Here is a 23,380-nt window from a genome sequence, read left to right on the forward strand (position 1 = left end):
CAGGCCGATGCTGAAAGCAAAGTTGCTGGTAAGAACCTCCGATTTTTTTAACCTCCTCTCGCTCTCACTGACATTTCAACTCCAAGACGGATCCAGCGGTAGACATCTTTTATTCAGGACGTACACGCTTCTATCGCGGAGGACAGATCCGCGGGAGGAAGAGGTGTCTTTACGCACACAGGATACACCGGTTCCTCCTCACCGCCTCTCTGTCCGGTAAGTCTGAGCCAAATTTCCTCGTTTTTTGTTTCAGTTTCTCAATTTGGTAAGTTAACCGTGTAAAAAATGAAATCTTAACCAAATCGAGAGTGCGTTTCTAATGAAATCAAGACGGATCAATGAATGCTGGAAAAAGGGAACATGACTGTGCGCTGCGCCGCTCCAGGAGCGTGCACGCTCAATCTGAGCACAGTGTGTTGCTGTCGTTCTTTTATGGGAAAGAAGGCGCGCAAAACACAGAAATAAATGGTTTTTTTTTATAATATGATGCAGGATTTGTAAAGTTCTACTTGGCGGATCTATCAGCACGCCAGGAATGTCGCAACAGCAGAGAGGATTCCACTTTTCACGAATAAACCCAGTAATCTTTTAAAAAAAGTTTGAGAGAAAAGTAATTTTTCACAACAGTTTATGCTTGAGATATGGTGCCCTTTTTTGCTTAAATGTGAGGCCTCCAATGAACTCTTTAATTCCTCTGCGATGGGATGCTTTCCCATGATCATTTCGATTGCAGACTGTGTTCCGATCAGTCTGGGGTCTGTGGTCGCCTCAGGTCCTGCTTTGGCTCCAGTGTTTCTTCCTGTCACGCTTGTCGAGCAGCGCTGTGACACCATTAGCTCCCGTGTTTATCCCAGCGTTCAGCCTTCTGCCAGGAGAGGGCTTCAGCAGACTGCACACCTTCAGCACCCTGCACATGCAGCACCCAGTCCTTCCTCTCTCTTCTCTGCAACTAAAAACTCCTTCCATTTGAAATACATCGCTAATAGCGGGTATCACAAAATTGAGCGAATTTAAAACAAAAAACGTATTTAAGAAAATGCTTTTGTAAACGTATAGGCAGATCAAGTGACAATAGTACACCCGTTGTATATTTTCCCCCTTGTCTTCAGATGGTCTCGTCCCACATAGAAGCAAACTCGTTTTACCGAGAAAACATAGTGCAGAGAAGCAGCTGCAAAATACCGGCAAAAATTGGAACAGGCCAGTGACTCTGACATCTCATATTCTTACCGACAATAAGTAGTAGCCTAATGACAACATTTAAAAAAAAAGTATTGTTACCTTTAAAAAAATGGGCTGAAATGTAATTTTAGAAAAATGAGAATTGCAAACATGGAAACGTTTAAGTGGCAAAGCCCTCATCCTGATTTTTCCTAGATTTATTTAACAGACATTGATTGATGAGGGACAGTTCAGGTTAATTAGCTTATGAAAGGATTTATACAACATTTTAATTTAAAATAAATAAATAAATAAAACAACTGACAAAAAAAGCAACTTTATATACATTATATATATATATATATATATATATATATAAAATGCAATAGGTGTATTTTTTTATTAAAAATGGTTTGATTTAAATGAGTAGATATTTTTGTTTAGTTGACTGAAAATGACCTAATAAATACATTTACCGTTTTAAATGGATAATAAACTTCATCACTGCAAGAATTTGTGTTAAAGCAGAGAGTCTGTAAATGACCTGTTCTCTGAGCAGTTAAATGAAAAACAAATGTCCTGAGACTCACCACTTCTCTGTTTATTCATAAATCGTATCTAATTTCATATAAAATTGTGGTTTTGTGGTAGAAATATAATTAAAAAAAGGTTTAGGGTAAATATTTAGGTATTTTATCAAACAGAAGTTGTTTCAGTTTGAGAAGAACCAACTGTAAAATCCTCCAAAAAACTAAGGTTCATCAATGAATTCCTCCAAACAAAAACAAAGTTTTTTTTTCTTTAAATGTCCCCTCGTGGTTTTCCCCCTCCGTCATTCTTTCTTTTATTCTTTCTTTTTCGTATTTAAAAGTTTCCACAGAGATACAAATACCGCATTGCCTCAGGGGAAAATAGCGACCAGATTAGGCTTTCCTTTCAAGGCCGGTGACATTAGTTGCTGCTAATCCGAATTGGGCTAATTGCTTTCCTAACATCACCCCCACCCCAAATTCTCCCACGCACACACAAACACACACACACTTACTTTTTGTGCAGAAGAAAATATGAAATCAAATTTTATAAAAACAAACTTTCTCTTTTAACACATTTACAGCCTTTTTAATGGAAATAAGACGTCTAAAAATAAATGTAACATCCTTTTATTTTTATTGATACATTTTGTATAATAAATTAGTAATAAATAAATGAATGAAAGCAAAATCCCTTAAGGGTGGAGACAACATCTTGGGTCATGTAGCGGATTTACAGCTTAACCAAAGAAATCAATAACCTACTGGAGGCATTGTCTCCAAAGAAAACTGCTTGATACTCTGATTGGGGAATCTGTCTTTCAGCAGGCAGGCGGGCCGGTTGGTGCTCCGCGTTTTTGACAGATGCAGCCATGTGACAAGTGAGTGGCAATAGCATTAACACAACAAAGGTGGAACACAGGCACAGCACTTCAGGACTGCTGGATAGTTGTTTAATTTCTGGACGCGGTTTTGGTGAAATTTGGTTTCAAGATTACGTCTAGCGGCTGAGGCGCGCATGCAGAGTCTGGAGCTGACCAACAGCCCAAAGATAACATTCCAAACATTGCATCTGTTGCTCCAAACTGTCCTCACCTGCAAGGAAAAACTAATTGAACGCATTTTTTTCCCTTTGATTTTAGCTCCTCCTTAACCAATCCGCATGGTCCTCTCATTGCTTGACTCAAGGGGTGGCAGGATTGAGAAGTAGGAGGAGTATGAGGAGGAAGAAGGAGGGGTGTGTGTGTGTGGGGGGGGGGTGTTTGTGGTCTAATGCATGTCTAATAGGGGGGTTCCTTGACGTGAAAATGTTAGGGAACCCCCCCCCCCCTTAGCTGATATAAGCTGTGCGCATTCATATAGGCTGAGCCACCAGTCTGAGTGAGATGAAACAAAGCAGGCAGTAGAAACAGATGAATGTGTTCGTTTAGTTTACGGGTTGTTTGATGAAGGAGTATTGGCCAAAGTGTTGTTCCTCACCGCGGGACCCTCGGTGACAGTTTGAGCTGGTCTTCTCAGCTCATTATCTCGCCGGCCCACTGTGGGCCCCATTCAAGCATGGCAGTCGCTCAGTACCTCAGCCTTCCTCCCTCCCTCCGTAGCTCTCCTTCTCTCCCTGGCAGCGTCGTTTGTCTACTCATTGAACCAGCAGTCAGGAATGTGATGGTTGTTAGGGAGCCCTCTTTCACCTCCAAAGTGTTTTATTGATGAGCTGTGACTTCTACTACTTTTTCACATGTCAAAGAAAGTCAAGTGTAGGCCTCCATGACTTCATTTCGAGCCCTACCCCACCAAAAAAAAAGTTAAGAAAGAAAAAAAACAGTTCGTTCCCCTCCCCCATGCCATGGCTGTCCCCTCACTCTTTTCCTGCACCCCCTTTCTGTTTTAGTTTGGCTTCAGCCTCCAAACGAACCTCCCCGGTTCGACCCCTCCTCTCTGTTGTAATGACGGGGCTCGTCTGCGCTGAGACTGGTTCTACCAAAAAGCTTCGAGTGCGCGCTCACGCGGGGCTCAGAGGGGTGGCTTTTGGGTGCGTTGAGGTGTGCGTTAATGGTCGAGTTATTAAACCGGCAGTTTGGGAGCGCGTGGCCATGGCTGCACAGTCATTTGCTGTGCTTTATGTGCGCGTGCTATTTTGCTGTCAGGTCGTAGGAGTGACGTCGCTAGGCCTCACAAATGCGCCCCATAAAAAGCAGCCGAGCTTGCCTGAAGGCTGCGCTCTTTACGCACGGCGTTCTTGTTGACAGGAGGGGGAAGGCAGGGGTCGGTGATGCTTAAACGAATAAACAAAAGCACGTGGGGACTCCCCCCCCCCCCCCTTTCGCGCGTGTTTGTGCTTAAAATAGAAGAGTTTGAAGCTTCAAAACCTATCAATAAAAATGTTTTCGGAACTTTGGATCGTTTCACTCCATTTGATGGATCAATTGCTGTTGTTTAAAACAAATATGCCACATTTACAACTAAACTCGTTTTATTAGTCAAGCTGGCTTGCAGATATGTTGAAGCAACTCCAAATTCAACATTGCAGGGGTTTATTGATTTTTTATACTAATGTTGTTGCAGAAACGTTTCGGGGAAAAAATGGAAATGCGCCCCATTCAGAACTAATTACCGGTACGTCTTTCCACCGTCGGCAGCTCCATTAAAGGCATTCTAAAATTCGTTGTGGTCATAATTTGTTGTTACGAGCACCGAACGCGCACGTGTGCGTGGCTCCCGTGGGTGGGGATCTCCGTCCTCCACGCTGCAGCGCTGCAGCCGCCTCAGATTGGAGCTGAGCGCGCCTGCATATTCCCAGCTCAGCCCGGAAGAATGAAATAGCTTTCCATCCAATGGGCATTTCCGAAGCAGTTGCTTTTGCGGAAGGCTGGGTTAGCGCTGGGTGGATATTTGCATGCGTGGGCTGATTAGTGGGTTGGGAAGATTCTCTCTCTCTTTCTCTTTCTCTCTGCCTCGGCCCCGTTTCCCGCGTGTCTTTCTCCCGCTTGACTGTGGTGCAGGGGGAAGTGTTTATATGGGGGATGATGACAGAGGTCGGGTCGCGCTAATGGGCCAGTGAAGAGCGGCGAAGGGAGGCGAGGAGAGGCGAGGCGCGCACAGCAGACCAGGAACACATACATTAATACACTTGTTCCATCACCAATCAGCATAGGTGTGCTCTTTCTCTTTACCCCCACCTCCATCAACCCCCCTCCCTCCTCCCTCCCCCTTCAACCCCCCTCATCACCCTCCCCTCTTTCTCTTCCTCGCTCTCTCTCATCCCGACTCTCTCATTCGCTCTCACACGCCAGCGCACATCCTCGCCAAACTCCGTGCGTCCTGACATCTGAGTTCACTGTCAATCTCTGTCTCCTTCGCAGGGATATTCCTTCCGTCTCCACCGAAGACCACTGGAAACTATTTTTTCCTCGCGTAAACTTCCTGAGAGAGACTGATCCTGGTCGGCTTTAATTTTTTCCCTTTTTCTTCGGTTTGGAGAACCACAGGCGAAAGCCTACATTTTATCAAGGACTTTGACAACGGCCCAGGATGCCCCAAAAAGGTGAGACTCCGACTAAAAGTTTATCCAACCCTTCCAAGTAAAGTATTCCTATTATATGTATTGTTATTATCACTAGTAAAACTATTATGAACATGGGTTGGTAAGGATCAATGGGCTTTTTTCTCTCGCAGTGTGGACTGAACTATTAAAAAAAAAAGTGCCAACAGCCTTTAGCGCCTCTGCCGGTGTTATCCGCGCGATTGCTGCTTGTTGTGCTCAGGCCCTCGGATAGCTTACCGCTTATTTATGACAGCAAAGAGTAAAGAGTCACGTTGCGCCAGGACAGTGATCATCGTGGAGAATGGAGCGCAATGACCCGTTGAGCAAAGGTGTCAGATTGATTCATGCAGGCAAGTCACCCAAGCGCCTTCCAAAAGAAGAAGAAGAAGAGGGAGTTGAAGAGGAAAAGCTCCAAGCAGTAGAAGTGGAGGAATGAGGCCTGCTTTAATGCGTTTGTTCCAGAGAGACAGATGGAAACTATGCTCATTTTTTCTTCCTCTTAATGACAGAATAAAGTTAAATAAATTATAGCATGATCCATTGGTCTTCTCTAACCCACATGCAGGTATTTTATATTTTATTAAATTATAAAACATAAAAACCTTTTAATGATTTTAAAATATTTTTACTTCATAAAAATAACAGAAATAAAATGTACATTTATTTAAATAAATTGTTTTTTCTAAAAATAATATTTGTATGAAATCTCTATAAGCCTTACTGCAAATAATAATAATAAATCCTAGCATTTCTGATATAAAGTATTATCTTTACCTGCGTGGCTCCTGTCGCTTTCATTTTTTTTAAACTTTGCAAAACAACAAAATAAATATTCGTCATTATTTCTGTATTTGCGTGCCTTTAGGTCGCAGCGGCTCCTCTCTAGCCAAAGGCCTGAATGTTGTGAGCGCATTATCCAGCGGTCAGAATAAGCGTGTTGAATTAACACATTGTAGTTTCGGATTACTGCCGGGAAGCACATGCAGATTAGATCGCAGTTCAACTCGAGATCAGCAGCATTTGAGCTTTCGACCCCAAAACGTCTGCGCAGACGCACGGGGGAAACTGTTATTGGTGTGTTTATATTTATACTTGCAAACATTTTGTTTTAAATTAATCAGAATATTTGTGCGTAAATTTAAGGTCCACCGTGTAAAGGAATCCGTCTGAAACGAGTGATTGGATTCCAACTCCTTCTCACAGACGTACAGACTGTTTTACTCTGCACACAACACAAGCCTGCACCGAGGAAGAAAATGAAAACTTCAGACTTCTCCCTCCCTGGCCCCCTTTTTTATCTGTCCCACGCTCAATAGCTTCTTTTCTGCATTTGTCTTTTCCAATTGAGCGCCCCACTGCGCTGTTGTGTCTTTAAACCCGCTTTACAACCCGCACCAGCAGCACCAAATAACAACCAAATATTTATAACAAGAAATTACTTTAAAAAAAACGTTAAGAGCAAGACAAACAAAACCCACATTCACGCACCAGCAGCAGCGGGGTCACGGTCGTGTGTGAAAAAAGAGACAGTTTGTGTGCGTAAATGTGTGTGTGTGAATGGTCCAGGAGGGGGTGGATACATGCCTCCGGCTCTTTGTATTAATCTGAACTTGTTGGTGTGTTTAGTAGGGAAGCTGTGTGTTTTCTAGTCGCAGAGGTCGAGTTTTCGGTTCAAAGTTTGGGGGGATATGGAGGCAGAAAAGGGGGTGCATTGTTGGGGACCAGCAGGCTTTGTGCACTAGTTTTGTCCCCACTCCTGTTCTGGACTTTTTGTTTTCCCGAGCAGTGAGACGAGGTAGACAGCGTGTGTCACTGTATACTCTCCCCCCCCCAAAAAAAAACAAAAAATGAAAAATAAACAAAGTTCAGTTTACCGTTTAAAAAAGACACGAGGCCTTAAGCACTGCTTTCTGTATTTTAACAATTGGTGAACAGAAAAACAATTATCTGAGATTACGGCTATTTGTTCAGGTGGAATTTGTGCAGTATTGGAATCATTTTAAAAATCTGGCCCGAGTTATCGAGTTATACATTTTTCAAGCTAAACAAAACCAACAAAATCAGCATTTTTTTTAGAAATGAGGCTGAGTGAAGCTGAGGCTGTGCTAATGTGTTGTTTTGCTTTGTCCCATAGGGAGACATTAAGTAGTGAAAACGGCAGATGATTGACTAAATTGTATTAAAGTGGACAGTCAACTCTGTTTCCAGGCAAGTTTAATTAAGATCCATACATACACTTAGGATGTTAACCTTCACTGTTCATCTAATGTTTAAAAAAAACAGATCCGCCCAAAGTCCAACCAAATAAATGATTTGACACAGCAATCAATCAAAGATCTGTACATTACATTTATGGTTTGAATCTAACCACTGCTGTTATTTCCTTATGACACTTAGAATACCACAACCAAGCCACGTGGGAGTCTGGTGTAGCCTCAATGATGCAGAACAGTAAGTTGATTTCATTTGTGTTATGCATATATTTTAGTTTTTGCAAAGGCACCTTTTTATGTGGATGCATGGGAGAAAAACCCACTGACATTTTTGCATTGGTTGTTTTTGTGTGTGCAGAAATAAGCGTGAGGAGGGAAAGTGCATGGGTTTAAATAAGAAAAAAAAAGTTTTCCCTTTAAATTAAAAATATATTTTTTGCCTGTTTTTTTAAATATTAATAATTTTTGTAAAAACAGGTAGGGAAGTTATTCTTGAAGGAGTTAATCACATGCCGTCCTTCTCCAGAGAGAAGCATAGGAGGGAGAAGTGGAGAATAGAGGGGGTTGGGTTGAAAGGGAGATTTTTTGTTTCTGCTTGAGTTGGTATTAAATAATTGCACAGCCGTCTGCATTAGCGTTAGAGCTGGCTGCCAGGCTGCATACGAGATTAGCCCCGCACAGAGAAGAGCCCCTGCATGAAGCACGAGGAATAGCAATAATGTCTTATGTAGATGAGTCCATATTCTCCCCGGACAGACTGCATGAACTAGAAAGAAAATGTTCACATTATATCCGCAGGCCTCACTCGTAAAGGCGCAGGCATGAGCTCAGAGCGGGGAAATAAATATTAAAACAACCATGTTGTCGTGGGTGCCCATAAAAAAACAGATGAAGTTAAGTCTGGTGTGTGTTGAATTAAAAAAACAACAAAAACAAAAAGAAGGATAAACATGAAACATTTTCTCTCTTGCTGCTGGACAAGAGGTGTATGACATCAGTGATGAAGGTGTGTGGAATAATTTTATTACATTATTCTCCATATACCTGGATGCTCTGTGTGCTGTAATCTGTGCGCATTAGTCAGAACACTTTGTCCTGGTGTGTACAGGTGTGATTCAAATCCGGAATGTGTCTTCTTTTACGCGCCGCGGCGCGCTGATTTCTTTGTCCTGCCTGCCAGTTGTCCTTTCACAGAGATGATGGAGCCTTATCAAAGCTGTACAATACCCCCCGTGCTCCTGCTTTGCTGTGGATTCATGTTAATGGGATGCACCCCTGGCTTGTGATGTCTGCAGAGGAGATATCATTGGGCCCGGCCCTTTGGGTTGTCTAAAGGTCGCGACGGCCTCGCTGGCTTTTGTGCTAATAACTCCTGGGTGTATATGGTGGGGAGCGTCCAAATTGACACCATATGTTTTCCTATTAGTCGACGCGCAATAGAATACAAGGCGCATAATCAGCGCCAGCGGGCGAGATTGAGTCTGAGCACTTGAGGGAATTGCGCTCATGATTAAGACTTAACCTTGGGAGTGTTTGATTTTTATATGATGGCATTCACCGACGGTTTTATCGATCAGCAGGATTTATAGGACAGCTATAAATCAGAGGTGTTACGGCGGGAACCCGCCGCGCAGGGACGCTTACTGCGGTTTGGCCAATTTCGTCGTAAGAAGTCTTTTAATTCCACTTAATCCTGGAATTACTAAAAACCTGGAGGGATGATAATGGATTTGCCATCAACCCGATCCATACTAGAAGATTATTACACATTGCGGCCAAAAGGGATGTGATGCTCTGTTAAAAAAGCTTTATATTCAGTCAAGAAGAAACAGGTCCTTCTTGGTATTTAATTTAAATACATTTGCGTTTTTTTAAGGCAGCACATTTCAGAGCAAAGACACCCACCGATTGCACACAACAGGACTGCTGTGGCTGTGCGCATTTGTTGTCAAATACAAACAAGGGGGGAAAAACTGCATGTCACTTTTAATATGTTAAGAATCGAGGCGCGCCCTCGTTTGTGTGACCGCGCGTAGCCCCTGGCCACCTTAAAACGAAGTCTCCCTCCGAGGGTAAACGAGTAGCGTCCAATTTTGTCTGAGTGATATCCAAATGCAGACAGAAAGGGTCGTTTTATCATGCTACTATTTGTCGTGACGATGCGATTTTTAAAAGCAGAGCGGTGTCATAAAGTGACATGCCTGCCACAAGTGCTCCAACTGATCTTTTCAATTAGCCTCCCATGCATGATCCGAGGCGACTTCCGCCTATTTCCAGAAATTAAGCTCAAACTTGACGTGCAGCTAGCTTTATTTTAAAGACAAATGTCAGCCAGGCTCATCATATTTTCCCCCTCTTCTATATTTGGAGCTTATTTATTGCTAAGGAGCCTCTGCTCCCGGAGTCAATGCACCGGGCGGCAGCGCAGGGGAAGGCAGCGGAGACTCACAGAGCAGCTCGCGCACTCCGGGGAGCCTGCTCTCCTGTTTGGCAAAAGGTTTGCGCGCTTCTTCATTGCTTTACAGGAATACAGCTGAACAGTTTGAGGGAGGATTTTTATTATTTTTTTTTTATAAAAGCTGTTGTTTTAGAACAATAACATGTGATTCAGAAAGCCACTTTAGAGACTTAGAGTTTCATGGACGCATACTTATGCTGTGTTTTGATGCGCTCAGAGCAAGGATGAGGTGGTTTTTCTAAATTTCCGAGCATGGCGAGCCCTTGAATGGACTCTATTTATTACAGTGTTGTCAATAGTTGACTTTTTATAGGTAAAGATTGACTTTTTGGTCTTGGTAAAAAGGAATGGAATCCCTGTGATAGAATTAGTAGCATTTTATTTCGGAACAAACGATTGCAGATTAATAATCAGAGAGCATTTTGTCACGTTTTTGTTCTTAAATCTTTGCTCATTTGATACTGTTGTGATTTGATTCCTGTTCTGCATGTGTCAGCTGCTGTTTTGGGTATTTTTATTTCGAGCGCTTTTTTCTCCGGCGCGCGGCGGTTTGTATAAAACTGTTTAAAAAACCAGATAAATGAAACAAATTTTTGTTGCCTTCTTGTTCTGTGTTTAAGTCCTGCTTTGATCATCTTCATGCAATTGTTCCTGCTCGCTATGCAGCGGTGTGGTGGGGTGACTCCGATGCTTTGGTCTCCTCGCAGGTCACAGTGGCGTGAACCAGCTTGGTGGCGTGTTTGTTAATGGAAGACCGCTGCCGGATTCCACCAGGCAGAAAATAGTGGAACTTGCTCACAGCGGCGCGCGACCCTGCGACATCTCCAGAATACTACAGGTGACCGCTACTCTCCTGCCGGACACAAGCTTTGCTCAGACATTCATTATAACCAATAATATGACCATTTCCTCCTGGGGCAACAAAGGCATGACATAACCATTTATGTCCCAAATAATGGATTTGTCAACATTTATTACAACTCCATGACTGGAAATGTAACAAAGACAGCAGAGTGAAAAAGGGAACTTTGGCTGCTCTTATTGAAAAATGCCTAATACACAATTCAAGGCATATTTTCTGTGTTTGTAGACCCATGATGAAGTCCAGGTGCTGGACAGTGAAAAGGTGATACTTATTTGAGCCATCTTAATTATTCCAATAAAAGTCATAAATAATGTATGTGAATTGTGTTTTTTTGTTTCCGATCCAGGTATCCAACGGCTGCGTGAGCAAGATCCTGGGCAGATATTATGAAACTGGCTCCATAAGACCGAGGGCGATAGGAGGCAGCAAGCCCAGGGTCGCCACTCCGGAGGTGGTCGCCAAAATCGCGCAGTACAAGCGGGAGTGTCCGTCTATCTTTGCGTGGGAGATTCGTGACAGGCTCCTGTCGGAGGGGATCTGCACCAACGACAACATACCCAGCGTAAGTGTATTGACTGGAAGTTGTGTGCATGATTTCATTTGCCACATGAAATGACTTTTTCTCACGCAGCGGAGGAAAAGGAGATGAGCATCCAACCATTCAGTCTTATTAAATACAGTGTTTTTTTCAAAGAGTGCAGGCGGGGCGGGGGGAGGAGGAGCGAAGGTGCATGTGACCAACCAAAACACTTTTGTGGGGAGGATCTCTGTAGCCAAATTTTTCGCTTTATAGAATCAGTCTTTTCAAATTATTTCTAAATTGCGCACTTGTTTTGCGCATCTTCACCTTTTGTGCGCCACGCCCCCTTAACCAAACCTTAATCCAGATTTTCCTCTTTTATAATCATATGTCATTTGTCATGCAGGTGTCATCAATAAACAGAGTCCTCCGCAACCTGGCTAGTGAAAAGCAACAGATGGGCGCAGATGGCATGTATGACAAGCTGAGAATGCTCAACGGTCAGACAGGAACTTGGGGGACCCGGCCCGGCTGGTACCCCGGAACATCAGTGCCAGGACAGCCCAACCAAGGTGAGCCTCATTATCTCACCGTGGCGACAGAAACACCTTGACGCACAGAGTGGTTCGGTGTCTGAAATGGGACACAGCTCCAGGCAGAGAAAGAAAATAGTAGAGAAAAGAATAGTTCTAACAATAAATTTAGGTCAAACTACTCCACATTGGCAAGCAGGACATTTCAGATTTTCTATCTCGACCAGTTGAAATGCCTCCACTCTCGCAGATATGGATGTGCGTGACTGCGGATTCTCCTTTCAGCAGAGGTGTGTGTCCAAATGCGCGTAGCTTTCCTGTCCTCCTGATAAAGAGGCAGAGCCGGGGAGCGGTGTAACGGGGGAAATGGAGAGGCATACAAAGGAATGTTTTCCTTCACACGCAATGATTGGTTATGGGAACGACCCGCACTAGTGTAATTGCTCATTAGAGGAGCTTTGTGTGTCATTATGGCAACGAGCAGAGGAGTGTGGAGCGGGGAGAGATGCTGTGGAACGGGTTCACTGTGTTGTCGGCCTCCAATAGGCCAAACACTCAGCAGGTTTTTCCCTCAGGCGCATATATTATTATTATTATTATTATCATTATTATTATTATTATTATTATTATTATTATTATTATTATTATTATTATTATTATTATTATTATTATTATTATTATTATTATTATTATTATTATTATTATTATTATTATTATTATATAAAGGAATAAACAATGGATTGTTAAAGTGTTCATTGAGTTTGAAGTATTTTCCTCAGTGGATCCAAAATATGGTTCTTTAGAGGCCCGGGTAAGCAGATAAAAAGCTACATGGAGAGTGACAGGGCCCCAAAAAGAGGCAAGTCTATCCAAAGAGGAACGAATAAAAAAAACGATTTTGCCTTTCATCTACTGCTCCCTCTCAGAGCCTCGCTGCGGCTGCTTCATGGCTCCAAATCCCCGTCTATAGGATTTAGTTTCTCACTTTCTCTTTCAGTTTTAAGCGGTTTCTGAAGTGTTTTGATCCAGTGTGCACAGCTGAAAGGTGCATCAATTGGGTCGGTATTCCGACTTCTTTTTTCCCCCTTTTTCTCCTGCTTTTCCGCCTCACTGACTGAAGCATCGTGATACTGAAAAGAATGAGTTTATTTCCCAGCGTTTTCTTTATATAAAGAAAACAAATCTCATCCTTGCGTCAGTGGGCCTGGCAGAAGGATAATAGCTACGCACTCACTTCTTTTTATGGATTATCCAGAGTGAAGAAACAAACAAATTTGCTCTCCATATGATTATGCAGCTGAGGTTTTCCTCCTCGGACCCTCACATGCGGCATCCTTCAGGCCTGCAAGAATCAATTAAAACTATTCCAGTGAATTGTCAGCATGAATGATTGCGCACGGTTTAATATTTAGTCAACTTTTACGTATTCCAGAAATATACTATCAAGAAATAAATAAATGCAGATCTCTAATTTGAAACCTGCCGACAGGCTTCAGTGAGATGAAGCTCTCTCTCAGAGCACCGGCTGCTTAATTTCGCATTAACTTCTCGGTGTGATAATGACGTCCAACAACAAGACAGACATTAGTCGATAAGCCTCGCCCCGCAACTGAAGGGGGCCTTTGGGCCCACCGCGGACAAGCAGGAGCAGTGAATAGATTGGCCTTATTTTGTGTTGTTCAGGGGGTTGCATGCTCTCTCCTCACTCATTTGTTTCCAATTGAAGACAGAAATCCTGACTGGCGTGTAGCTGGCCGGGGGACGTGATTAATGATGGTAGTGGGTAAGGGTTAACACACTGGACTCAAAGCTCTGTTGACTGGGATCTTCATGCGCACAATGGCGAAGCACTATAGCCTGTGCGCCTCCACAGAGAGAGGATCCTTTTGTCATCTCTCCCCCCCCCCCCCCCATATATTACACCCACCGTGGGCTCAGTACTCGTCCCTGCGCGTCCATAGTTTAATGGTTTCCCTTACTCCTTAAGGCATTGTATCATTCTGAAAAGCGTCGTCTCCTATTCAGAAGATGGTGGTCACCTCAATGGCTCTACCAGCGCCCATGTGGGAACGGACCAATGAGCCACGGGTCTGCCCCAAAAAAATAAAAAAAAGAGAGAGGGTATCTACAGAGCTTTGAGGTTTTTTCTTTAAAGTAGATTTCTTCAGCTTTGAAAAGAGACTCGCCACATCTTGTCACATTTCTCTCTTAACCTTTTCAGACAACTCGCCATTGTTGCGCTCCCTAAACAAGCTTTTCCCACAATATTTTATAAATAAACCCAGAGCCTTTTTGACATCTCTCCTTTTCACCCTGGCACTCGATCTGGCAACATTAGGGGAAGAAATTACATTAATTCCTCTGATTTTGAATTAAATTAACCATGATGGGGGCCTTAATTAATGATGTTGTAGCGCGCTCTGTACAATTATCTGTAGGCTGATGCAACACCAGGCTGGATAATTAATTATTCAATTACCTTAAGTGATTGAATATTTCCATTAATCGCCTCTGTCTCTCTTCTCCTCCACCTTCAGATGGCTGCCAACAACAGGACGGTGCGGGAGAAAACACCAACTCCATCAGCTCGAACGGCGAGGATTCAGAGGAGACGCAGATGCGCCTGCAGCTCAAGAGGAAACTGCAGAGAAACCGCACGTCCTTTACGCAGGAGCAAATCGAGGCGCTGGAAAAAGGTACCAAATTATTAAAGCATAATTCTAAAATGACAAAGCAAACTTTGCGCATTTAAGTTAGATACTTTATTCATTTTTTATATGTTTGATCTGCGCAGAATTTGAAAGAACCCATTACCCGGATGTCTTTGCGCGAGAAAGACTAGCGGCAAAAATCGATTTACCTGAGGCAAGAATACAAGTGAGTGAGCAGCAATTTGGCCCACTTAATGGACAAAGTAGAAAAAAGTTACATCAGAGAGACATTAGCCAAAATAACACAGACACATTATGATCATCTTTTTTTTTAAATTCCAGGTATGGTTCTCAAATAGAAGAGCAAAGTGGAGGCGAGAGGAGAAGCTGCGGAACCAGCGCAGACAGGCCAACAACTCCTCCAGTCACATTCCCATTAGCAGCAGCTTCAGCACCAGCGTCTACCAGGCCATCCCACAGCCCACCACACCCGGTACGTCTCCCGCACTCAACAGGAACCACAATAAAAAAAACGCAACTTTTTTTATGGTTACGGGTCAAAGATACCACACTATGACTGGATGTTTGCGCAATTCCATTCGAACACATTAGAGTTTGGATGAGTCTCTAAACATGTGGATTCAGACGCGCAGAGAAAGGGCTGCTGTGAGTTCACACCAAGAAGGTGCTTTTCTTTTAATGGATGATTGAACAAAACTTCTCAGCTGACTGTCTAAGTAATTACCGAATAAAGCACACCGACAGAGCTGAAGCTCATGCTCACAAGTCAATCACCTGAGACACGCACCGTGCTGTATCTGTCCGGGCCCATCAGCCTGTCAGCTGGCGCGTCATCCTAACGCACGCACCGCTGCGCGCTAATGAGATGAGCTCCCACACCGGAGGAGTGCGTCGGAGAGAGGTTTCTGTGGTTTAGGCTCATTTTCTTCTCACTCACAGTGTCGTTCACCTCGGGGTCAATGCTGGGGAGACCTGACTCTGCACTCACAAACACCTACAGCGCGCTGCCCCCCATGCCAAGCTTCACCATGGCGAACAATCTACCTATGCAAGTAAGTCTGCTATGACAATGCTTCAGACTAGGATCTGTTTCTGTCAAAACAAACTTCCGTAAAGTGTTTTATTTAATAAAACATGTTTTTATTAACCTTAAATTTACTTCTCATATTCAAATACTATAAAATGGGCAGAAAAACAAAGTTTCTTCATTCTGTTCCCTTTCATTTTCTTTGTAAAAAAACTTAAACAAGATCTTTTCTCCTTGTTATTGTGGAAATGAAAATAAATACAAAATTGGGGAAAAAAAATGTCACAAAGTGCTGTAACTGTCTCAAAAAATAAAAAACAAATAGAACAAAATAAAATAAAGTGGCATTGCAAACAGCTGACAATCATGGGTTGGCTAACTGTAATATTCTTTTCTCACCTTTAGCCCAGCCAGACCTCCTCTTACTCCTGCATGTTGCCTACCAGTCCGCCTGTGAATGGGCGGAGCTACGAAACATACACGCCCCCTCATATGCAGGCACATATGAACAGCCAATCAATGACCACTTCTGGTACCACCTCAACAGGTAGGCAGAAAGTTCTTGCTTTGTCTCTAAAATAACGTGATTGGGAGTTAATTCCAAAAAATGGTGCAAGCTGTCAAACAAATCTGCCACCTCTCATGTAATAAAAGGGGGTACTGCACAGCACACATTAATTGATTGAAAAAAAAAAACATCAGATAGGTGGGAAGATCCACTGCACTGCATGTGTTTCAAAATAAAGGCAAAAAATATTATTGTAATATTTTTAAAGTTGCCAAGCTTATTTCCTTCATTTATTTGTGTTTTCTCGCTCATAAAAGCTGAGCTTTAAGTAAAAAAAACACATGTCCTGATCATATTCATGGATTCATTTTGGAGTACACTCTAACCTTCTTGTATGACAGTTTTGCACATTTGCTGCAATATAGTTTCATTTTTGCATGTGGATCTGCACAAAAACAACCCATTTGGTTAGACTAAACCATCTAATAGGTGATTGATGATCTGTCAGAGCGGCGCCTTTTCTCTGTCAAGCTCGTTTGAGACATCTCACAGTTTATACATGTGAGGGTCAATATTTCTACATGGCATATTATTCCCTCTCTGCAGGAGCATGAGCAGCGTTCATTTCATTGGCACTCTAGGCCATCATGTCACCCCTACGACTCTGCCACATAGTTTAGTTCCACCCCATTAGGATGCTGTTTCTGAAAGCCATATATACTGGTTATAGTCATGAAGAGTTAATCATGCATAACCACATTTCCTCTGTGCTAAATTGCTAATTAATTTGATTCATTTGCTGTTGTACTCTCTGTTTAAATGCCATTTCCACCGCCTCAATTTATCGAGCTTGCAAGCGCTTTTACAGTCACAGTCCGCAAGCCCTGTGACTCATTGTAGCCTTGTGCTGCCTGCTTTGCAAGCTTTTAAAGCACAATCATCTGCCTCACAGTCACCAGTCACCCTTTCTATTCTTGGTGCAACTGTGAGTTTTTCTCATTTGACTTTTTACTGACGTCTTGTTGTTTTTCCTCTCATTATTTCTGCAGGACTCATTTCTCCTGGAGTTTCTGTCCCTGTCCAAGTCCCAGGGAGCGAGCCTGACATGTCTCAGTACTGGTCAAGACTACAGTAGAGAGAAGAGCTACTTCACCCTGTAACCACCCACTCCACCATCGCCCTCCGGCAGTGCTCCTCACACATGCATGGCACAGGAGAGTAGAGACAGTTGAGAGGAGGCAACAGAGAGGACAAGGAGGAAAGAAAAAGAGCCTTGGGACGTTTGGGCTTTGTTTTTTCATCGGGACAGTCTGCTGTTCTGTAGGTCTGGGCAAATTCAAATGAGGACAGACGAAAGAACAACGATGGAAAAACGGAAAAAATATGGACCTCTGTAAAGTGCCCGGTGTTAAGTTTTTATGGAACAAAAACTTATCTGTTTTTTTTTTTCTATTTCCATCTACAGTCATTGTTTCCTTTTTTCTCTGGTGTGTTTGTAAATGGCCATTTGTATGTTATTATGAAAAAAAAAAAAATGAAAAAAAAAAACCACGACAAAATCAAGTACTGATAGATGGACTGCTAGAAAACCATGTTGGTTTTGCGTTTGTTTGCAAGAGGAGAACCAGAGAGATTCTGCCATGACTATCTTTTAATCCACTTATATCGAGACTTTGTAGCAGCCTTTGCATGGTCTCTGGATGCTTTCTGCATATCAATGAAGACGAAAAAGCTGGAGTGAAGACTCTTACCATGTTGAAAAAAGAAAAAAAAAGAAGAAAAATATTTATTGGTTATATTTCCTAAGAATGATTATTTCAGAGGGGAAAGTCAGACTCCATCCACCCATGAGGCGGCCTTTAGGGCACTTTCGACACAGGCTTAATTTAGCTGTCTTACTCAAAGAAAGGATGACCATCAGCAGCCAGAAAAGATGGCAAAAGAGTGCAAAACTATTTTGGACCTCTTGTTTCAGTGGCTGGATAGGTTCTACCTGGCGGCGATGAACACTTGGAAAACAGGCATAAAAGAAACCTGTAGTCTGTAAATGGTAGACTGCATCTTCAGTATAATCCAGTTTGTTTATGTCAAAAATGTAAAGTACTTGTCTTCCCGTAAAATCTTCAACAAAAGATTTCTAAAAATAAAAGTTGATTTCATTTATATCCCCGAGAATATTTTATAAATGTTCCATGCATAATGAAATACATTTCTTTAGGGTCAGGTACAATTTGTCTCTTAGGTATAGTTGTAATATAGTGTCCTATGGTCAAAAAATGTGCAACTAGAAATATTTAATTCCTATAATTATGATTAAACATTGCTTGACAGAGTTTTAAACTTAAGTGTTTGGCAGTTGTTTACAAGTACATATCAGATTTAATCATTGTTGATTGTAAAACAGACCAAAGCCTTTGTATTTCATCTAGTACACTGTTTTTTTTGTTTTAAGATATTAGTCTTGTGTTGCAAAAATTTTGTAAACACATTCTGTTTAATTACATTGGCTTCGAGTCCAGAAGACTGCAGTCGAACCCCGCAGTCCTTATTTATAATTGAAGACCAGGGGAGGGTTTTTCTAGCATCATCTGTCATGCTCTTTTGAGTTTTTTTTTTTTTTTTTTTTGCATTTCTATTTCAGAGTGTACAAAGAACATGGACACATAACTGGGTTTACGTCAGCATTGCTTCTGAGATAAAAATGTGTACACGCTGTCTCTTCAATATTTCAATTTAATTTTATTTAAAATGGAGCTTTCTAAATGTATTTTGTGAAAACTATAAAAAACATTTTGTACAGTAAAAATGGTGTCTTAAAGAAAGCCTTTTTGCCTAGTCAATGCTGTGTGGGTTTTTTTACAAAGCGAGCAGATTGCTGCAAATTTGAGCATCTTTTGTCCTGACCGGTTCAGCTAAAACAGCCTGTAAAACAGATTTCAACTCCTCAGATTCCCACCGAACAAAAGTGACCAAAATAACAAACCTCCCTTTCTATAAGGGGCTGAAACCAGTCGACAAAGACCACACAACACACCACCGAAGCACAATGAGAAAGGTCAAGCAATTCACCATCGCTGGCTGTTGTTTTAGTAGAGTTACGATGGTATGAAAAAGAGAAGACAAAAAAATACAGAAGCAATGAGAGGGAGGAGGGTGCAGAAGAGAGCGGAGGAAAAAAAAAGTCATGGAATAAAGCAGTCAGAGCCTGGAGCGAGGCAGAGGAGCGATTGTGTGGCAGAGTGAGTTATTTTGCTTCACTTGCTGCCTCAGCAGGGGGGTTGTGTGTGTCAGTGTGTGTGTGTGGGTTTAAAAAAGGGTGCGCAGAGAGTGACAGCCAATCTCTGAAAGGAGAAGATATCCAGGAGAGAGTAAGGTCAGGTAACATTCACACAGCATGCAACAGCACCAAACGTCTGGCTACAGTGATTAATTGAATTTACACGTCTCACTCAAAATGTAACAGGCAAATTTGATGTTGGAGCAGAGGAGATTCTTTCAATCTTTAAGGAGGATTTTTTTTTTTTTTTCCTCTAATGGAGTGGATTCATTTAATCCAGTTTATTGCAGAAATGGAGGAATGCTGTTTTGAGTGAATGAAGATGGAACGGCGGCGCAGATTACATGACTGCACTGAGACAGAGCGGGAGCATTAATAATTACAGAGAGGGAATGAAAGAGATTCAAAATGCAGGGAAGACTGCAATTAGAGGAAGTCTAAATAATACACAGCTTTGGGGTAAAATGGTTTAAATGTAATTCTCACTCGAAACAAAAGTAAAGTTTCCGTCAAAGTTCTTGAGAGCTTGTTTCGTCTTTCATAGGATACAATGATTTTGGCCTGCAGAAGCCTGAGCGTCAACTTCCTGTTATCAACTCCATTTAACTGATTGCTTTTCTTTTCAAAACAAGCAAGATCTCTGTATTTTGCCAATTGAAATAGCCTTTAATCTCATCTGCAACATGTATTTAATTAAAAAAAGAATAGATTTGACAGAAATATTTATGGTAATTTTTACGTTTGAGTCCTCATTTGTGGGATGCAGTGTGACACACCAGAACATGCAGGACCTCTGTTAAAGCAGCTGTAGGAAAACAGCTTTGGCCTTCATAAAATATCAACAGAACATGAGGGACAGCTGTCAAAATTCCCTGAAATCACACTTTTGCTGAAAACCACTTCAAAGAACAAGACTTATAACATTTCCTTGCTTCAAATCTAAAGCTATCCTTGCATTATTGTGGTAAATGTTTTCATTATGAATGCATTTAAAGGAAAGCAGATGAAAATAATAAATAATTAGGCTTCTTAAGTGCCGGCAAACTTGATGTAAAAACACTGACATCTTGTGAGACATGTAACACCTAGGAGTATGGTATAATTGAAACAGATTTTAACAAAATGTAAGGCAGAGAAAAAAAACAAACAAAAAACTAAAGGGTTCTTTTAAACAAATTTGCTCATATATTTCACACAAATCATTCTTATGTGAAACAACAATAAGATGAAAAGAGATACTGTTAAATTAAGAACTGCTTCTGCCTCTTAATACAAACCATTAACATCCAATGAAACTTAAAATTTGCATAAAAGCTTCTGAAGGTAGGAATTCTTTCTCTTGCTTGACTTAACCAATTTAAAGTTATGTCAAATGAGCCACAAAAAAAAATAAGAATAAAATAAAAACGGTGAAAAAAAACAACAAAAACCCATAATGACCATTTATTGTGAAAATAAGGTTTAATTCCTATGTAAAAAATCCACACAAAAAAACAACTCCTCCACACCAGGTGACATGGCACTAACTTAAAACATTTAGTTTTAAGGCTCCTATACCTCAAATAATGAAAACAGTTCATGTAAATGACACTTTAATATGAAAACAAAAGTGTCCAACCAATAACTTAATAAAAAATACATTCAATTCAATATAACTGCCAATATAATGGTGATGCATTAGGATCTAGATTTTGTTTAATCTAGGATTTAATCACCGTAAAGAGGGATCATTAAGGATTTCTGATGAATTATTGCTGCTCTGCAGAAACTGTGTCATAGAAAAAACAGTTTTTTTTTATTTTGGCTAAAAATGGCACAATCATAATTAAAAGACCACTGAGCACACTTATAAAATAGATCAAAAGATGATCGGAGTGGGACTTTAAAGAAATGTACAGTGTGGTTAGGTCAGTTTTATTATTGGCCAAGATTCCAAAAACAAGGTGGACAGACGTACCTGTGAGTTTAACAAAAGAAAGTTGGATTCACGTTCAAAGCTGTCAGGAAACCCAACACTACCTCAAAACATGCTGCAGATGTTTACCGATACTGCCAGCGTTTAAAGGTAATGATATTCAAAGTGACACCATTGGCAAACCATGAGAAACAAACAAAAATAAACAGACATATTCCCGTTGTTTTTTTTTCCTGTCATCCTATGACCTAATTTGTTCTTTTGGGCTTGTCATTGCAAAGCAGCTCATCTAGCAAACATGCCTGATGAGGTGTGAAGCCAGCACCCAAATACAGCCCTTGCTTGGTGCCCAAACTGCTGCTCCTCTGTGCTTACTGGAGGTTCACGTCACTCACAGGCACACAGGCAGGGTCACATGCAGGCATTCACACCTGAAACCAGTCAGCCAGAGCAGAAATCAGACCTCCACTGACATGATAATGGTCTTAGAGTGGCAGTTTTCTCCTCTGAGTGGATGCTAACATATAGTTACGTAAAGATGGAGAAAAGAGTCCGTGCCAGGTCCTGTTTGTTTATTTGCCTTCTTTTATTTTATTTTAAAAGGGGCATTTCCATTGTCCTACAGAATACATGGTATCCTGACACAACTGTAAGTGGTGGAGCAGGGAAAATGCAGCTTCCTGTGTGGTAAAGTCAGCCAGAATTGATTCAATTATTAAACAAGTTCCAAGCTGACATTTGTAAGCAAACTTGCTAGAGGCAAAGAAAAAACAACAACAACTACATTATCAAACCTTAAATTGTTGCCAGCCTTAGATGAAGTGGCTGAAGTACCACTCCAAATACTTCCCATGACAACTTGGAATATGAGCATTGTCAGTCAAAATAAGAGTTGAAATGTGTGAGTAAGCATGTCCGTTAAGAGTTGAAGTGTTGTGGATGTTTAGATCTTCACCCCTGGCTGGGTCATTTGGCAGGTGGTAATGGCTGGTTGGGTGATTGCAGTTGACACTGCGTGGGTGAGGGAGCAACCTGTTCGCTGCAGCAAAGGGGACATCAACTGCAGCGTTCCAGGTGTTGGTTGCCCGTAGGGACTGTGCGAGGCCTCTAAAAGTCCAGGTGTTTGGCGCTGGAAGTGGCAGAACTGCAGGCCGCAGCCGCAGTGGCCGCTCCTGCCAGCTCCCCCTTGCTCACACGGCTCACCGTCTCGGATAGGTCTGGAGGCAAATGCAGTCGCTGCAAAAAAAAAAAATAAAAAAATCAGAGGAGGCAGTAGGAGGAAGAGTTAATGTGAGGGAATGGAGCACAGCAGAAATCATGACGGAGGATCAGCAATACAGTAGATAATACACTTCAGCAATGTTTATTCACAGAGAGGCATGTTGGGCTGAAATTGCATTAGATGCTTCAGCACTCCCTTTAACACAGGCAGCATGGAGAAAAGCTGCCAGCCTGTTGCTTGAGACAGCTTGTTGCACTGCTGAGAGAAAATACCGTACGATATATGTTGCAAAAGGAAAATCACACAATAAAAAAAGAGACAGCGAGAGCATATGTGAGCACAAACAGACGATCCCGTTCAGCTCACACCACAGTCTTTACACTCAAGTCTTTCAAGCGTTTTGCAGCAAAGCTGATCTGTAAAGCAGCTTCCAAAGTACAAAAACACTAAGCGGTTAATGAGGGCCCCCTCATAAACACCTCCCAACACGCACACAAGCAAACATGCTAACCATTACTAAGCTTTTGATGAGCTACACTGCCCTCCTCTCACCAGAATCAACAAGAAAAGGCCACAAACAAAGTCCTGAAGAGCTCTTCAGAGCGTGAGAGGAGGTGAAGTATCTCCCGAGTCAAGTGAGCCCCCGACAGTGGTGTTGAGTAGCACGCTGCTCGAGTGTCTATCGAGGACGTTTAATCAGAGTAGAGCTGTTCAGGAGACAAGAGAGTTTAAACCCTGTAATTTGCCCCTGAAAGAATCTGCCATGACACCTGAAACCCGCTGGTCAAAGCCAGCGCTCCCACCCCATCCCAGCCCTTCTAAATCTTTCCTGCCTGCCTGCCACATCCTCAGCCCCTCCAGACATCCAGCTTTAGGAGAGCACCTCCACTCCCACAGATACTTATCTTTTGCCAAATCACCTGGTGTTTGGATACAGG

General features: G+C 42.1%; 2 protein-coding genes across 12 annotated transcripts in view; one reads left to right on the top strand and one right to left on the bottom strand.

Annotated features, from left to right (window-relative positions):
- The first annotated feature begins 32 nt into the window (after positions 1 to 32).
- pax6 (paired box 6) lies at positions 33 to 18,193 on the top strand. 11 transcript variants are annotated; one of them, XM_020714754.2, is made up of 14 exons: positions 33 to 216; positions 5,051 to 5,232; positions 7,630 to 7,683; positions 8,428 to 8,451; positions 10,611 to 10,741; positions 10,994 to 11,029; positions 11,115 to 11,330; positions 11,695 to 11,860; positions 14,359 to 14,517; positions 14,616 to 14,698; positions 14,815 to 14,965; positions 15,433 to 15,545; positions 15,926 to 16,067; positions 17,078 to 18,193. In XM_020714754.2, exons 2-14 carry the CDS (start codon positions 5,220 to 5,222, stop codon positions 17,161 to 17,163), a joined length of 1,374 nt encoding a protein of 457 aa, XP_020570413.1. In that variant the 5' UTR covers positions 33 to 216; positions 5,051 to 5,219; the 3' UTR covers positions 17,164 to 18,193. The 11 variants fall into 11 exon arrangements, with proteins under 11 accessions (XP_020570413.1, XP_020570431.1, XP_011490368.1 ...); XM_023953523.1 differs by lacking the exon at positions 33 to 216 and adding an exon at positions 4,548 to 4,842; XM_020714771.2 differs by lacking the exon at positions 33 to 216 and adding an exon at positions 7,367 to 7,440 and having other exon boundaries at positions 4,954 to 5,232.
- A 3,584-nt stretch (positions 18,194 to 21,777) lies between these two features.
- elp4 (elongator acetyltransferase complex subunit 4) overlaps positions 21,778 to 23,380 on the bottom strand; it is a 53,579-nt gene continuing 51,976 nt past the window's right edge. Inside the window, exon 10 of the mRNA XM_023953526.1 lies at positions 21,778 to 22,456. Coding sequence (XP_023809294.1) covers positions 22,328 to 22,456 — 129 coding nt within the window. The 3' untranslated portion in view covers positions 21,778 to 22,327. The remainder of the gene's footprint in view (positions 22,457 to 23,380) is intronic.

The sequence above is a fragment of the Oryzias latipes genome, chromosome 3 (assembly GCF_002234675.1).
Source record: "Oryzias latipes chromosome 3, ASM223467v1".
In the NCBI taxonomy this organism is placed as follows: Eukaryota; Metazoa; Chordata; class Actinopteri; order Beloniformes; family Adrianichthyidae; genus Oryzias; species Oryzias latipes.

Coding starts and splice junctions, on each gene's coding strand:
- pax6 (XM_020714754.2), top strand. Junction 14,699..14,814: donor TACCTGAGGCAAGAATACAA/GTGAGTGAGCAG, acceptor TTTAAATTCCAG/GTATGGTTCTCAAATAGAAG. Junction 16,068..17,077: donor TTCTGGTACCACCTCAACAG/GTAGGCAGAAAG, acceptor TTATTTCTGCAG/GACTCATTTCTCCTGGAGTT.